Here is a 17921-nt window from a genome sequence, read left to right on the forward strand (position 1 = left end):
TTGTCGTCCCTAACAGGGAGACTCAGCTCCGCAACATACGCGGTTAGAAAAGTTAGACAACTAACTGATATTGATACCGCTCGTTTAGTTTATTTTGGTTATTTTCACAGTATTATGTCATATGGCATATTACTTTGGGGTAACGCTGCAGACATTGAATCTGTCTTTATTTTACAAAAGAGAGCAATTCGGTTTATTTATAATCTTGGAGCTAGAGACTCTCTTCGGGATGTTCTTAACAGAGTAGGAAAACTCACTGTTGCGTCGCAATATATTTACAACAATATCATGTATATTCACAGTAACATTGATCACTTTGATAAAATCAGTGATAATCATTGTATATACACTAGAAGTAAGTATAAGCTTATAACGCCAAGTTTCCGACTCCGCAAAGTCAATAAATCTTTCTTGGGGAAAGGTATCCATTTCTATAATAAAATTCCACAAACATTTTTAACTTTGCCGTCTCGTAAATTAAAATCGTTTATAAAAAATACATTGGTGAAAAAGGCGTATTATTCTATACAAGATTTTGTAGATGATATGACTTAGCACACATTTCTCATTGGAGTAAAACCCATGGTCTAACAGTTAATCCAACTAAGTCGCAGGCCATTATAATTGGTAGTCAAAAGTTATTACCGAAAATTGATTGGACTAATCTACCACCTGTGAAATTTGATGGAGTTCTTATTCCTTTTTAAGACAAGGTCAAAAACTTGGGCATAATCTTTGATAAAACTTTGTCATGGATTCCGCAGGTTACCGAAGAGAGCAGAAAGATGTTTTCGGCGATTGGTTCTCTGCGTAGGTTACAAAACTTTTTGCCCATACCTACCAAAATTACGTTAGCACAAACTCTCCTATTACCAATCTTAGATTATGCCGACGTATGTTATCTCGATTTAAACGAGGAGCAACTAAATAAACTTGAGCGCATTCAAAATCTCTGTATACGGTTCATATTTGGGCTTCGCAAATATGACCATGTTTCTGAATTCCGCAAAAAGCTCAAGTGGCTTCCAGTCCGCCTTCGCAGGAATACTCGTTTTCTATCATTTCTTTACTGTATCCTATTCAATCCAAAAGTTCCTCTTTATTTAAAAGAGAGATTTAAGTTCCTTGGCGCTTCTCATTGTCGCTCTCTGCGCTCCGAGGATAATTTAATTTTGAGTATCCCTTCTCACTCTTCAACTTGTTACTCAAAATCTTTTACAATTAACGCAGCTCGCTTATGGAACTCCTTGCCCTTAGCGGTACGTCGAGCTAAATCCCTTGAAATATTTAAACGTCGCATTTTCGAATATTATATTGATACTTGAAATCGTATTTTCATCCCTTACCTTTCTCCTCCTCCGTTCCTCTTTTATTTTAAAATTGTGTGTATGTTTTTCTTACTAGTTATGTGTGAATTTTCTCATTATATATGTATGTATTATTTTTACTACTTTATTATATTTGTATTATAGTACCACTCCACCCTAAATTTATTTATTTATTATAATTTCCTATGCCAACCGGTTGCCTGGAAGAGATCGCTCTTCTAGCGATAAGGCCGCCGATTGTATACTCTATAACATTGTTTTTTTTTCTGTTTTAAAATGTTATGTACTTTCCTTGGTGTACAATAAAGTATATTTCATTCATTCATTCATTCATTCATTCATTTCATTCATTCATGATAAAAAAGCGTGGAAATAATACCTGTTGACTTCCAGACATATTCATTTAATAATTGTATTAACTTAAAAATTAACTATCATGACTGTATTTTTTTAAAAGTTGAAAAAGAGTAACTACAGTGTTTCTTGCCGGTTCTTCTCGGTAGAATCGACTTTCCGAACCGGTGGTAGCTTCACTTAATTGTTAAATGACGATTCAAAAGTGCTTGTAAAAGCCCACTTGAAAAGTATACTTTGATTTTGATTTTGATTATTCATATTTATCATTACGACAGTTAGCGACTTTATCGAGTCAATATAAACATAATAAACAACCCAACAGAAACTCCTTTATGGGGCAATGTATACGGTTCTACAACAGGGTACAAAATGAATCTGTTGCCAAATTAAAAAAAAATTAAGCAACGCTTTTGTGCGAGATGTTATTAAAAAATTAGTGAGCTTATGATTGATAGAACACCTTGGGAATGAAACTATCGCGTCCTGGCTATTCAATACTATATGTAAATTATTATTAACAACAAAAAAGTCTTTATATCTTAAAAAATCGCCGGTTCCTCTCAGGCCAGGTGTTTTCTTTTCCGGACCGGTGGTAGTATTTACAATCAATAAGGAAGTAATGCTTCTATCTATATTTATATTATAAATGTGAAAGTAAATGTCTATTTGTCTGTCTGTTGCTCTTGCACGATCAAACCGCTGAACCGAATTGCCAACAACACCGTAAAAGGCAAGCGAAGTCGCGGATGAGTACTAGTCAAGTTATAAAATAATAATGTAATCATTTTAAATGAAAATCATTAAGAGGATTACCACACCGAGTGTGATATGAATTATAAAAGATAATTTATAAAAAATACCGTTTATTTTACTGATAAGGACTAATATGAAATACCCACGAAAAGGGTTCTTATCCGTAATTAATACACTTTAACCTTAAACTACTTACTACCTATTTAGAAAACAACAAACATTCTTTCTAATTTAAATCAAGTCATAATATAATCCCACTGGATCTCTAGTCATTCTTATAACTCCAGGATGACATAAAGTTTCATGTAATGAAATCAATTTTGTGTGTTGTACCTGAGCTGTGAAAAAAATACGTGATAATGCATCTGCAACTTCATTATACAAGGTTCAGAATATTATAGAATTATAGAAGGTACCTGAATGAGAAGAGGCTTCTTCTCGGTAAATTTTTATTCTTTTCCAGCAATACAATTTCATAGATATTTTAATTAAATAAGAATAACGGTCGTGTTTTATTTTTCACTGAAGACGGGGCAGCGGCGAAACGATTGAGCAGATTTCATGGCCAGCTATTCCTAAATTAATTATGGTTGTAATTGGGTTACTGAGATGTCACCACACGGATGGTTAAACAACTGCCAATATTACACATGCTTCTGATATTATTATTTTTTTTTTTTTTGATAAAAAAATTTCACTTCTCTTTTCGTCGTCAAAAATTTTCCTAATTAACCATTTTATTCTTTTTAGTCTGGATACAATGTCTGACACTGTCTGTAATACTTATAATACATATATGTACTCGGACAAGGTAGGCCAGGGCATGGGATCATTATTAAGTAAGAATTTGAAGCAAAAAGTAATTAACATTTGTAGCCCAGGGATTCCATACATAGAAATGATAAACAAAATTAAGCAAACTAAATATAAGGAAAACTCTAATATTATAATTTTCTATGGAGACAGTTTATCAGTTAGGAAAAAAGATGTCTTAAAATCAATAAACATCCTTCTTGACATAAATAAAAATTATAAATGTAAATATTTACTATGTGCTTTCCCATATTCTAACTTATTAACGGAAGCACAAAATAAATACATCTATAATTTAAATCTATTTTTACATAGCATGACATGCCGTCATAGTGACGTATTTATTAATTTTGACATAAATAAATTTATATTTAACTTTAAGCTGACAAAGGATACAATGTACCTGCCACTTAAATATAAACGACATATAGCTACATTGTTAGCTTACAATATATTTGATCCAATTGTAGACACTACAATTAAAAAAAATATTATACCCTTGATTAGTAGTTGTGCTACTAACAATAATAAATTAAAAAACTAAGCAATAAGACAACGGATAAGCACTGTAAATATATTATTAGTATTGTACATCAGAATATACAGAGCTTATCCAGCAAAGATAACGAAATTGAATTATTTTTAAAGTACTATAATATTGACATATTTTGTATTAGCGAACATTGGATCTTGTCACATCAGCTACCACCTAGTATTAATAACTATAAATTGTCAAGTGCGTTCTTTAGAAAATTAACTAAACACGGAGGATCATTAATATACACAAAACAGAATATACATTGTAAAGAGCGAAAAGACATTGTGGATCTTTCAATAGAGCGCACTGTTGAACTGTCATGCGTGGAACTCGAGCATACTATAGCTATGTGCGTATACCGACCTCCACAATCGGATTTTAACCTTTTTGAATGTGTGATGGAGGACGCCCTTAAGCGAGTCTGTACTGGGCGAAAGAATATAGTTATTTGTGGAGATTATAACATTGACATTTTAGTGCAATCTTCCATAAGTACTAGGTTCATAAATTTATTTCAATCTTATAATCTAAATAACATATTTTGTGAACCTACAAGAATATCAGCGACTTCCGCAACCTGCATAGATAACGTGTTTTGTAGTTGTGAGGCCGTTAATAAGAAAATCTTATCAAACCTTACATCAGATCACTTTGGCCAAATGGTGTCAATAGGTATAAAAAAAAATCAAAAGAAACGAAAAATCACTTGTAGGCCAATTACTGTGAAAGGTTTAATCAACTTCAATAATGCTTTACACTGTAGCCTTCCAAAATTGAATCTCAGCTCAAATGATCCCAACTCTTTATATAATTCTCTTTTACAACTAATTAATAACGAATTCAATAAAATATTTCAGTTAAAAACCTTTTATCAAAACAATGAAATGCAGTTCTCAGACTGGGCCACTACCGGTATCTATATAAGTCGAAATAAATTGTATGAGCTATATGAACTTAAGAAATATAATCGTGATTGTAAATTTATCAATTTTGTTAAAAAATATTCCAAGTTATTTAAACAAGTTTGTCAAACAGCTCGTTCGTTGCATATTAAAAATAAAATCTTAAAATCTAATAATAAAATGAAAACTACTTGGGATATTATAAGTTCGGAAACAGGTAGGTTGAAGTTTGATGCAGGGCAGTTATCCCTTAGTATAAAAGGCAAAATTGTAGGCAAAGATCTAGATGTGGCCAATGAATTCGAAGAATATTTCTCTAATATTCCTCTGAATATTACTAAAGGACTTAATGCGTCTCCTAATGACGCTTTAGACCTACTCAAATGTTATGTTCCCCAGAATGAGTTAGAATTTTCTTTTGAGAATATAACTCCGTACGAAATATTAAAAATATTTAAAACATTAAATCTGAAAAAAACCTGTGATCTTTGGGATTTATCAGTCACAATTATTAACAATGTAATTGTTGACTTGGCTCCTTATTTAGCTATAATCTTTAATAAATGCGTACAATCTGGTATTTTTCCTGATATGTTGAAATTAAGTAAAGTAATCCCATTATTTAAGTCCGGTGATAAAAATGATCCAAACAATTACAGACCGATCTCTATTTTGCCAGTATTAAGTAAAATTTTTGAGAAAGTCATGCTTAATCAATTGCTATTATACTTTAACTCGAATAAGCTATTGCATTCTCAACAGTTTGGTTTTACTAAGGGTCGCTCGACTGCTGATGCGGGTGTAGCATTTGTTAAGCACATTTATGATGCATGGGAAAAGTCGCAAAACGCTATTGGAGTTTTTTGTGATTTATCAAAAGCTTTCGATTGCGTTAGGCATGATATTCTCCTAGAAAAGCTTAAATATTATGGTATCAGGGGCCCTGCATTGAAATTAATTTCCTCCTACCTTAGTGAAAGAGTTTTGAAGGTTGTGGTTAATGGTGCAAAATCAAATGGCGCTGTGGCGCAAATGGGTGTACCACAGGGTTCAATTTTGGGACCTCTCTTGTTCTTAATATATATAAATGATTTACCTTATTTCGTAAAAAATACTTGCGATATTGTACTGTTTGCAGATGATACATCCCTAATTTTTAAACTTGATAGAAAAATAAATAACTATGACGTTGTAAGCAGTGCCCTGTCGCGGGTTCTTGGTTGGTTTGACATAAATAATTTAGTACTAAATGCTAAAAAGACTAAATGTGTTTTGTTTTCCTTGCCAAATGTCAAATCAAATCCTTCTGCAATAACTTTGAAAAATGAAAGGCTTGAGTTTGTTGAGTCGACGGTCTTTTTAGGGATAACCCTTGACTCCAAACTGCAGTGGGGCACCCATTTGTATGCCCTGGCAAGAAAACTAAGTAGTGCCATTTATGCAATAAAAATAATTAGAAAACTTACGGACATAAGTACTGCTAGACTAGTTTATTTTAGTAATTTTCACAGTATTATGTCATATGGAATGTTGTTATGGGGTAATGCAGCAGAGATTGAAGTTGTTTTTATTCTACAGAAAAGAGCTATCCGATCTATTTACAATATTAGCTCCAGGACATCATTACGCGAAAAATTTAAAGAAATAGGTGTATTAACGGCTGTTTCACAATATATTTATGATAATATAATCTTTATACAAAAGAATATTAAAAATTATTCTATCAATGCTGATGTACATACTATTAATACAAGAAATAAGAATAAACTTGTAACCCCCAGTTTCCGTTTGCATACGGTAAATAGAACGTTTTTGGGCAATGGTATACGCATATATAATAAGATACCGGAAAATATAATCAATTTACCATTTTCAAAATTTAAAAATATTATTAAGACTAAATTAATAAATAAATCATACTATTCATTAAAAGAGTACTTTTTAGAAAGAAACGCCTGGAGTTAGGCTCGGGTTCCATCATAGGACGCTAATTACTGTCAATAACAGCATTGTAAATGTGTTTATTTGAAAAGAGCAACTATGCGAGTTTCTTGCCGTTTCTTCTCGCTAGAAGCTGCTTTCCGAAACGGTGGTAGTATTTGATTATTGACGATTCAAAAACGCTTCATTATGAAGTTTACTTGAATAAAATTGATTTGATTTGATTTGATTTGATTTATTTTACAAAAGAGAGCAATCCGATCTATTTATAATCTTGGAGCTAAAGACTCTCTTCAGGATGTTTTAACAATTAAGAATACACACTGTTGCGTCGCAATATATTTACAACAATAATATCTATATTCACAGTAACATTGATCACTTTGATAAATCAGTTATAATCATTGTTTCTGCACAAGAAGTAAGTATAAGCTTATAAAGCCAAGTTTCCGACTCCGCACAGTCAATAAATCCTTCTTGGGGCTAGGTATCCGTTTCTATAATTAAATTCGCAGACATTTTTAATTTTGCCGTTTCGTAAATTCAAATCGTTTGTAAAAAATACATTGATTAAAAACGCATATTATTCAATACTAGATTTTATAGATGATAAAAAAGCGTGGAATTAATACCTGTTGACTTCCAGGCGGGATACATTATATACATATATAATTGTATTTAACTAATATGACTGTATTTTTTTAAAATGTTGAAAGAGTGTAACTACTGTGTTTCTTGCCAGTTTTTCTCGGTAGAATCTACTTTCCGAACCGGTGGTAGCTTCACTTAATTGTTAAATGACGATTCAAAAGTGCTTGTAAAATCCTACTTGAATAAAGTTGACCAAAAATAAAAATTCTGAAACTCCTTCGATGCGTCTATCAACTGACTATTATTATTAAAAAGTCGTTTGCCTACAAAACTTCTATTACAGGTTTTTTACCTGCATATAAAACAAAGACAAACAGGTAAAAATTTTAATTTCATTGGTAACTTATGAAACCTTTTTAATTAACTCTTAATGTCAAATACATTGGATCTCTATAACCGACCAGAAACTTCGACTTCATGGACTATCCCATTTAATTATTTGCACATCCACGGATGGAGATCTTCAAAATGAGACTATAACCGATTTTTTATGCAGCTACCGTCCCTTATTCCCTGGGACAAAAATTGACTTGCGCTATTAATATATGGGATATCAGTATGAAACAAATATCTCTTTATCGAAACTTAAGCCCGCTTTAAAACATTCAAGGTTTCAGATGAATTTAGGATTTAAACCAAGATAAGATTGTGAATAGTCATTAACGAGGATGTTATTTCGATATTGTGACTATTTTGCCATAAGCTGCTGACATGTCAAAGATAATCCGTTTTATTAATAACTATAAATACCATTTATTGAAAAACCCGTTTTATTTACGTATTACAAAGCTCATGTAGTCAACTACTACATCATAGACTAACGCTGCCATATAAACTCTTTATATATAAACGAACTATGTACTTACTGTTCTATATTTTATTTTTATATATTGTATTTTGAATATAACGTATTATAATGTGTAATGAATCGTTAAGAAATAAATTTAAAGAAATCAAGATATTAACTGTTGCTTCTCAATATAATTATGTTCTGTAATGTTATGTTTGTACGAAAAAATATTACTGATTTTATGAGAAAATGTGGTACTCATAGCAATGGTACAAGGAACAAACACAAACTTGTTACTCCTGTTACTCGACTGCATAGAGTCAATAACTCCTTTGTGGGGCAATGTATACAGTAAAACTGTATACATTGCCCCACAAAGGATCCCAGAAAGCGTTCAATATACCTCTGTTGCCAAATTAAAAAAAATATATTAAGGAACGCTTGTGTGCAAAAGGTTATTATACAATTAATGAGTTTATGATTGATAGAACATCTTGGGAATGAAACGATCGCCTCCTGGCTATTTCATTTCATTTAAATTGTTTATATTATACCGCTGAGTTTCTTTCGCCGGTTCTTCTCAGGTCAGGGTGTTTCCTTTTCCGAATCGGTGGTACTGTTTCAATTGACAATCAGTAAGGAAGTGTAATGTTTCTATATTGAATAAAGCAATTTGTGTTTGAGTTTGAATGGTGCTTTTATTTGTATTGTTAGGGACTATCTTTAGCAGACAGCCGTCGATTTTATAAATATGTAATATATAATAGAATAAATATAAAATAGATTAATTTATATAGTTTAGTTTATATAGTAATTTGTATATGAATAAATTTACAACTTGTTAGAAATTAAGATTTTGTGTGAAAGAGACGGCCAATAGTCACGCGCTATTGGTCGAAAAAATAAAGAGCTTGATAGAGAGGGGTCCGGGTCTTGCGCGCTCGCACACGTGCGTTGTAAAACGGGTATATAAACCCGGCCGGCAGGTATAGCAATCAGTTTTAGCCAACCTCCATACCACGTTGAATACACCTGTTCTTGTCCGATCACCGAAGTTAAGCAACGTTGGGCGCTTTCAGTACATGGATGGGTGACCGCCTGGGAACACCGCGTGTCGTTGGCCTTTATGCGCAGACATTCACAGAGCTAGGTCGTTTGCAGGACCTCCCCATACGGGGTCTCATCCGGTGCGCTTGATCGCTCTGAGAATGTACGGAGGACCAAGAGATGTCTGCAGCACACTCCACGGAATTATCCGACCCCAACGACCCGTCCATAGTAGCGGACGGCGAACATGACACCGCAGTAGATAGGGCATAGCCCTAGGAACTGCCCTCACCATACCTCAATACCAGAGGGATGCGTGAAGCCACGGCAAGCAATCAGTATCATTATCAACTTCACTCAAGCGACAAGCGGAACAGTGCCCTGCGAAGAACAAGTCTCCCCACCTCAGCTAGACAGCAAAGTTTAAATAGTGCATTTTATTTTAAGTATTCCTTCGTCAACTCCAGCAAACTCGTTCAGACACACACGAATAGTCTGACAGTTGTGTATCCCGAACATGTATTTTATTTTACTTTTTTTATAATTCCAGCCTTTTCACTAACAACAACTGAGTCTCCTTTGCTTTAAAAAATGGTCAGTTTTACTTATATAAATCTATTGTTCACTGTGGACTTCACTTATATAAAACTACTATAGATATTATTAATAGATAAGAGCAGAGATGGCCCAGTGGTTAGAACGCGTGCATCTTAACCGATGATTGCGGGTTCAAACCGAGGCAAGCACCGCTGATTCATGTGCCTAATTTGTCTTTATAATTCATCTCGTGCTCAGCGGTGAAGGAAAACATCGTGAGGAAACCTGCATGTGACAAATTTCATACAAATTCTGCCACATGTGTATTCCACCAACCCGCATTGGAACAGCGTGGTGGAATATGTTCCAAACCTTCTCCTTAAAGGGAGAGGAGGCCTTTAGCCCAGCAGTAGGAATTTACAGGCTGTTACTTTACTTTTTTACTTTAAATATTATTATCAATAACAGTAATTTAAAATGTTTAGAAAGTTACTAAGCAGTAGGGCTTAAACTTTTTGTAAATAAGCTAATTTGTGAGCATCCCCGCCGCGTCACTAACGTCGTTGCCTTAGTCAGATTTTCTAGAAACAACAGAATTTCTTGGTATCACAATAGATTCAAACGAAAGCCCGGATTCGTCATGTCGAGCTCTTTTTTCTTGTCACCAAATTCATAGGCGAAAATCCTTTATATCAGATTGACGGGTAGACACAGCTATCTTTTACAGCTAGTTTTTGCATTAAAAAAATGATCTCCGATTGATAAACTGATGCCTCGTCTAATGTTTTTTAGTTATTTCCATAGTGTAATGTCCTACAGTATTGCACTTTGGGGAAACAGCTGACGATAATATACAATTGCGGTTCTGCAGGAGACTATATTCTTGCACTTTATAACCTGTCCAAAAGATTTTCGGTTTTTCACATTAACCAAATGGGCCGTCTCACCTGGGAAAGTACTAGTCTCTCGCTTAAAATCGCGTAGGTTGGTAGCTATGCTACAACCACGTTCGGAAAAAGAAACTCCCTGTCCTGAGAAGAACCGGCGAAAGAAACTCAGCGGGTCATTTTTTTGTCAAATTAATTAAATAAATATTGAATATGAATAGAAATAGCCAGGAAGCGATCGCGTTTCCCAAGGTGAGATATCAATCATAAACTCACTAATTGTATTGTAACTCACCTTTCGCCAACAAGCGTTCCTTAACCTTTTTTTTTTTTAAATTGGCACCAGAAGTATTATTCACGGCTTCTGGGCTCCTGTTGTAGAACCGTATACATTGCTCCACAAAAGAGTTACTGACTCAATCCAGGCAAGTAACGGAAGTAACGCAAGTAAGATTGTGTTTCTTCCTTGCACCAATGTTATGAAAATCACATTTAATCATAAAAACATTAATATTTTTCCGTATATACAAAACATTACAGAATATATATTGAGAAGTAAATAACTCGACAATAATAACTTCAATCGCTATCCCTGTATATTTGTATAATTTTTTTAACAAAAAAATATACAAATATACAGGGATAGCGGCTGCGTTACCCCAAAGCATAATACCGTAGGACATTATTCTGTGAAAATAGCCATTGTAACTTGGAAATAACAATGAGGCCAAGAAATTCAGTTGGTTCAACTGGATCCATTTTGTTTTGAATTTTGGTGTACTGTGTGCACGTTTGGTGTACTTAATTTTATAATTTTTGTTTGTTTTTTTTTATTATTCAGCCTAAGATTATTTACGTTAAACCAGATTTCTTACCGACACCCAGATATTCTATCTTGCCGATAAGATTTTTTTCTCTTTCCCAGAGTACAAATTGGAACATTTAGCTGTGTGCCTTTATGTCAGAGATGATATCTGCTCTCGACGTCTAGGCAGGATCTAATAATTATCTGGCTGTGGGTAAACAACTACGACTATCCGCGAATCTACGCGTGGCCTTATAGGTCCCATAGCGGTAATGCCAAAACCCACCGACTGGTTGAACACGTCCAAGTGGCTACAGATACCGTGCTGCAGTAGATTCTTTCTGTTATCAGATATCGTTACTCTGGGTGATTTTAAAAGTCTTGAACTCCTGGAAGACTGCTTTTGGTGCATCCAATCCTTAAAAAACCTCCTTGTTTTCTATGGTAATTAAGTCAATCATAAACTGCCAGCTCCTACGGTACCTAAAGGAGTACCAGCTGATTAGCAACCACCAGTACAGTTTCCGTCGGGGTCATTCAACCGGTGATCATGTAGTTTAACTTACTTACAGATGGGCGCAAGCAATTGAGAGCTAGGGGGAGGCCTTCGATCGCATATGGCTCAAAGAGCTTCTTTCGAAGCTCCCTTCCTATGAGCTCCCCGAAAAATTATGCAATTGGATCACCACATTTTTGGCAGATCGGAGCATTAAAGTCGTTATCCACGGTGCATACTCTGACTTAAAATTCGTTATTGCTCGTGTTCCACAAGGCTGTGTTATACCACCCACTCTGTTTCTTCTGCATATCAATGAATTGTTGCAAATCAGTAGCAGCTTTGACGCTTGAGACTATTATAGATGAAAAAAAATATAAAAGAAATCGGGCAAAGGTTTTTTTACCTGCCTCTCTTATTTTTGATGTAGATTTTCATTGTTTTTATATATTAAAAGATCGATACTACTTAAACTTTACACAAAAAACAATACACTTATAAATTAATAAAACATTGTATTTTTAAAATAATTACTATTTATTTAGAATTATATAATTAGGCGTTGTTTTGAATCCAAGTAGAGAAGCGAGATACGCGACCATTAACACCGGGGTACTCAGGCAAAGCACACTCCTCTCCCCAAGAACAAACACCGACGATAACGTCGTTGTGTAGGAGAGGACCGCCTGAATCGCCCTGGCATTGGTCGCGACCGCCGACATCGAGCCAACCAGAGCACAACATGCTGTCAGTGATGACATATCCTATCATGGCATATCGCCTCTTACAGATTTCCTGGTTAATCGTCCAAACTTGAACGTGACGGAGCTGTTCGGAAGCTGGTCCATTCACCTGAAAGAATATTCATCGTTTAATATTAAGCACATTATGTAAGGCAATCATCATTCTTTAAAGCGGTTTCTAATCGGGAGCATTCGAATGTTAATTCACATTGTTGTTACAATACAGAAGAAAAATATTCATAAATTATATGAATGCTATAGTCAACGTCTCATATCAAAGTCTGATATTTCAGCTATCGAAGTTTTTCTTCTATACCTCTACAGAATTAGGCACAAATTAGTTAGAAGAAAAATCTTAGTATTTCCGTATGGAACCTATAAAGCTACAATTTGTCACATTAAATCACTCAGAAATAAGGAAGGTGCATTGCAAAGCCACTTGCAATAAGCGGTTTTGAAATAAGTTGTGACACCAATTTCGTTTCTTTTCTACGAAAATAGCGGAATCAAATCTATATTAGTCCGAATAGTCGTAGTATTAGTCCGAATAAAAATGATTCTTAGACTTGTTGCAGCTCAAGTGTAACAAATTAGTTGGTACCGTCTGCAACCAAATCTAGCACGACGACCTTTTGTTTGTCAAATCAAATATAAGCATATAAGCTAAGCTAAAAACTAAGTGTTGCTGTTTTGTGAAAGAGTATGTGATGAGCGATTGGTACCTAGTCAATATCCAAAATAATCAGCACAAAGCCCCACCTACCTACATATTTAACGAGGTAATAAATACAAGAAGTTAATATAAAACTTACGTTAATAAGTCCCCATCCGATGGCCCACACGGCCTGGTTGTCAGCCAAATTGTAGTTAGGACCCGCGATGCGACCCGGACGCACGTTGTCGTTAAAAGAGAACTCCCCGTTAATTCTTACGATTGTGACATCATAATCCGCAGTATCTCTATTGTAGGCGGGGTGGTTGATGATTACGTTGGTAGTCAACACAACACCACCGCTGTGGGCATTGGTGGAGCCAACTCGTATACGCCATTGATTAATTGAAGATTGAAAGCTACAACGAAAAAAGGTTATTTTTGATATGGTATAACAGTAATTTTGAATATGAATACAACAATGAGAGTCTATACATTATTTTATGTATTGAGATTATAGATTTAAATTAACAAACTGCAATTAAAATACAAAAGTACTATACATATGTGAAAACATTTGAGAAGCAATGTTATTTTGTGACTTTAATATTCTAATTATATGGCGACAAGAATGAACCTGATATAATGGTGGTCGCGGCATTGTCGATAAAACTCAAATCGTTCTGAAGAAAATGGAACGCCGATTTTGTCCCTGACAATGGTGGATGTCTCCTAAACACAAAAACCTCACATCGCAAATGATACTACAACTTGTAGAGGATGATGATGATTATTTCGGGAACTCATTCTTTTGATAATACTATCATTGCGCAGAGGATTTTCTAATTTAAAATATACTCACTTGAAACAATGGGCAGCAGTGAGAACTGCTCTGTTATTTATAATAGAACCACCACAAGCCTGCCAGAACGTTCCAGTGCCTGAGGGTGAACGCAGCATAACGGCAGCAAATGGGTACCGATCGATCGATGTCACAGATCCTCCGATAATTCTTTTAGCAGTAGTATTGGCTGAAAATGTATATTACGTACAATTGAATAATGCAGCACTCCTAACATATTACTATGGTTTTTTTTAGATCACGTGTTGCATTGGATAGAAGAAATTATTAAACCGACAACTAGATACCGACAACTCATCTCACTTGATGATCTCCGTAGTGAGTAGTGTGTACACCGGGTTTCATGGGTACGTCGCTCGGAGGTCCCGGGTTCGATTCTCGGCTGAGTCGATGTAGAAATAGCTTATTAGTTTACATTGTCTTGGGTCTGGGTGTTTGTCGTACCGTCGTTACTACTGATTTTCCATAACACAAGTACTCTAGCTACTAACATTGGGCTCAAAGTAATATATTTCATGCTTTCCAATATTTATTAGAAATAAGAAAAAAAAATTTCATCATATTTTCTACCGCCCAGGGATACTTAGTATTAATGTATTCCTATTTTAAAGATGAATAAGCATTGTAACTACAGGCACCTTGCCATCATAGTTTCCAATATTAGTGGCGCATAGGCGATGTATCGAACGGTTATTTTTTATACGCTGCCAACGTCTATGGGCACTGGTGATCTCTTACTATCAGGTAACCTTTTTTGGTTTTAACCAAACCTAACCTTATTTGGTCCTTTAATTCAGCTGCCTATGTCACACAAAAAGTACTTATAGGATATTTAAACTTTTATGAAATGATTAACTGCAAGACGAAAATCAGATAATTTTCGTTCTACTTAGTTAGAAAGCTAATTAACTCACCCACGGCCACTGCTAGGCCAAGGGCCAAAATAAAGACAGCACGCGTCATTTTATGTGACAATTACAACTTTAGTGCTACTACTACTCGAGACTCTTTGAATATATCAAAACGGACTCGTATCGTATATTAAATAGGATTAAGTGATTCTAGTAAAAAACCAATATCAGCATGACATTATTTTTGCTGATATGAAGACTAAATCAATACATATAATAAAATCGTAACTGATCGAAATCTGTGCATAGAAGATATTTGAGAAAAAAATGTAGTGGGGTGTATTTAATGTATTTAATTAAAAATATGATTTTTGTGTATTTGTCTGTTTATCTGTTCGTTGCTACCGTGAAACGGCTTTACCAATTTGGATAAGTTTTTCACTGAGATATTGTAGTTAACTCAAGGTAAGGTAATAAAATAAACCTTACCTTAGGTTTATTTTATTAAAAACGATTAACAAATTAAAAAATATATATACATTAATTTTTTTTTCACATAAATTATATTATAATTAACAACTGACATATATTCAAAAAAGCTGATAATTTTGAGAACCAATGAATTTGAGATCTCAGCAATGTAGGCGATCATATGAAATTGGGTTCAACTCTTACTGCACGCATTTTGGTGAGTTACGACTCATGGCCTAGCCAATATAAGATGGTCGCGTGCCTCTGCCCCCACTCGATGACGCTACAGAGGACGGCAAGCTCGGTTCGAAAAAAGCGCTGCCTCTAATACAGAATGACTGCAAGCGTCTATCTCAAAAATATTTAAAACGCTCGCGGTTGGGATACTATTGTGAAAAGCCGTGTAGTGTATAATGTCTCAGAAATATATTTGATAAGATAAGTTAATTGGTTTTACCTTATCGTAAAAATCGTTATAGGTATATATTATTTTGCGTGGATACTATATGTATACAATACAGAATTGATTAAACTTATGTGTCTTCGTTCGTTCGTTTAGTTGGTTGTTATGTGTTATATTTTATTTATAACTTACTTAATCGGCAAACCCTGTTCCGCCTTAGAGTCAATATATAAGCAGACTTTTCAGAAAAATTCTATTCAATTAAGCACCTTATGATAAACGACATTTTTCGTACTACCGACCCGTGAACACGCCATATAATTTACCATGTGAAAAACATTAATATTAATATAATTTCAGTTTCAGACCACAAACTTTCAAGGATTGGCCTTGCGATTTGTTAATGGTTATGGTGATTTTTTTTTATGGCATAGGTGGCAAACGAGCAGGAGGCTCACCTGATGGAAAGTGACTACCAGCGCCCATGGACATCTGCAACACCAGGGGGCTTGCAGGTGCGTTGCCGGCCTTTAAGAAAGGAGTACGCTCTTTTCTTGAAGGTTTCCATGTCGTATCGGTTCGGAAAAACCGCCGGCGAAAGCTGGTTCCACAAAGTGGTTGTGCGAGGCAGAAAATGTCAGAGAAATCGCGCTGTTGTGGATTTTCGGACATCAAGGTGGTGCGGGTGAAACTTAGAATTTTGGCGAGATGTCCGAAGGTGAAATTCAGCAGCCGGGATTAATCCGAACAATTCCTCGGAACATTCCCCGTGAAAAATTCGGTAGAAGATGCAGAGTGATCCGACATCTCTACGCAAAGCCAAAGGATCAAGGAGATCGGAAAGGGCTTGATCGTCGATAACTCGAGCCGCTCTACGTTGGATGCGGTCAAATGGAGGGAGCTGGTACTGGGGAGCACCCGCCCAGAGGTGAGAGCAGTACTCCATGTGAGGCCGAATTTGCGCCTTGTAAAGTTTTAGGCGATGGGCCGACGTGAAATACTGTCTCGCCTTGCTGAGCACGCCCAGCTTTTTTGAAACCAATTTGGCTTTGCCTTCCAATTGACCGCGGAACTGAACGAGGCTCGAAATATCAACGCCAAGTATTCCGATACTACCTGTAGCGGCTATCGGAATGTTCTCAAATCGTGGAGATACGACAAATGGTGTTTTTTTGGCGGTTAACGCGCAAACTTGCGTCTTTTTGGGGGTTGAAATGGACTAGATTTAGCCGGCCCCAATTCGAAACTTCGTTTAATGAAGACTCGATTTCAGACACAAGTTTGTTCCGGTTTTCTTCGACGTTTTCCCGAGAAATATTAGCGCGGCCGGTGTATAAGGTGTCAACGGCACTGTCGTCTGCATAGCAATGAATGTTCCCGATTCGCAACAAATCATTGATATGCAGAAGAAACAGAGTGGGTGATAGAACGCAGCCTTGTGGAACACCAGCATTGACGAATTTTAAGTCAGAGCATGCACCGTCGACAACGACCTTGATGCTCCGATCTGCCAAAAAGCTGGTAATCCAATTGCATAATTTCCCGGGAAGCCCATAGGAAGGAAGCTTCGAGAGAAGCGCTTTGTGCCATACGCGATCGAAGGCCTTCGCTATGTCCAAACTGGCTGCTAATGCCTCCCCCTTGCTCTCAACTGCTTCAGCCCACCTGTGAGTAAGGTAAACTAGAAGATCACCGGCTGAGCGACCCCGACAGAAACCGTACTGGCGGTCACTAATCAGCTGATTCTCCTCCAGGTACCGCAGGAGCTGGCAGTTAATAAGGGACTCCATTATCTTGGAGAGCAAGGAGGTGATGGCTATAGGCCTATAATTGGACGGGTCTGAGCGGTTGCCTTTTTTAGGGATCGGATGCACCAAAGCTGTCTTCCAGGAATTCGAGACGACGCCTAATGTGTAGGATTGCCGGAAAAGACGCGTTAAGACCGGTGCCAACTCGGGAGCACATGTCCGTAGCACGATTGGAGGGATACCATCGGGTCCGCTCGACTTGTGAATGTCCAAGGAAAGAAGTGCTTTACGAACTGCACTTTGTCGGAATTTAACCTCCGGCATCGTGGTATCGCACCGCGGAATT

The 17921-nt window shown here is 36.0% G+C and overlaps 2 protein-coding genes and 1 pseudogene across 6 annotated transcripts in view; 2 read left to right on the forward strand and 1 right to left on the reverse strand.

Annotated features, from left to right (window-relative positions):
• The window catches only part of LOC124539311 (solute carrier family 12 member 4), a 448925-nt gene that overhangs the window by 310955 nt on the left and 120049 nt on the right, over positions 1–17921 (forward strand). The window lies entirely within an intron of this gene.
• LOC124534765 lies at positions 9078–9196 on the forward strand (annotated as a pseudogene).
• Positions 12364–15119, reverse strand: LOC124544334 (trypsin, alkaline A-like). Its single transcript, XM_047122871.1, has 4 exons — positions 15017–15119; positions 14103–14271; positions 13401–13659; positions 12364–12697 (listed from the first exon to the last, which is right to left on the reverse strand). The coding sequence occupies exons 1-4, from the start codon at positions 15063–15065 to the stop codon at positions 12401–12403; spliced, it is 774 nt and encodes a 257-aa protein (XP_046978827.1). The 5' UTR covers positions 15066–15119; the 3' UTR covers positions 12364–12400.

This window comes from Vanessa cardui, chromosome 1 (assembly GCF_905220365.1).
Source record: "Vanessa cardui chromosome 1, ilVanCard2.1, whole genome shotgun sequence".
Taxonomy (NCBI): Eukaryota; Metazoa; Arthropoda; class Insecta; order Lepidoptera; family Nymphalidae; genus Vanessa; species Vanessa cardui.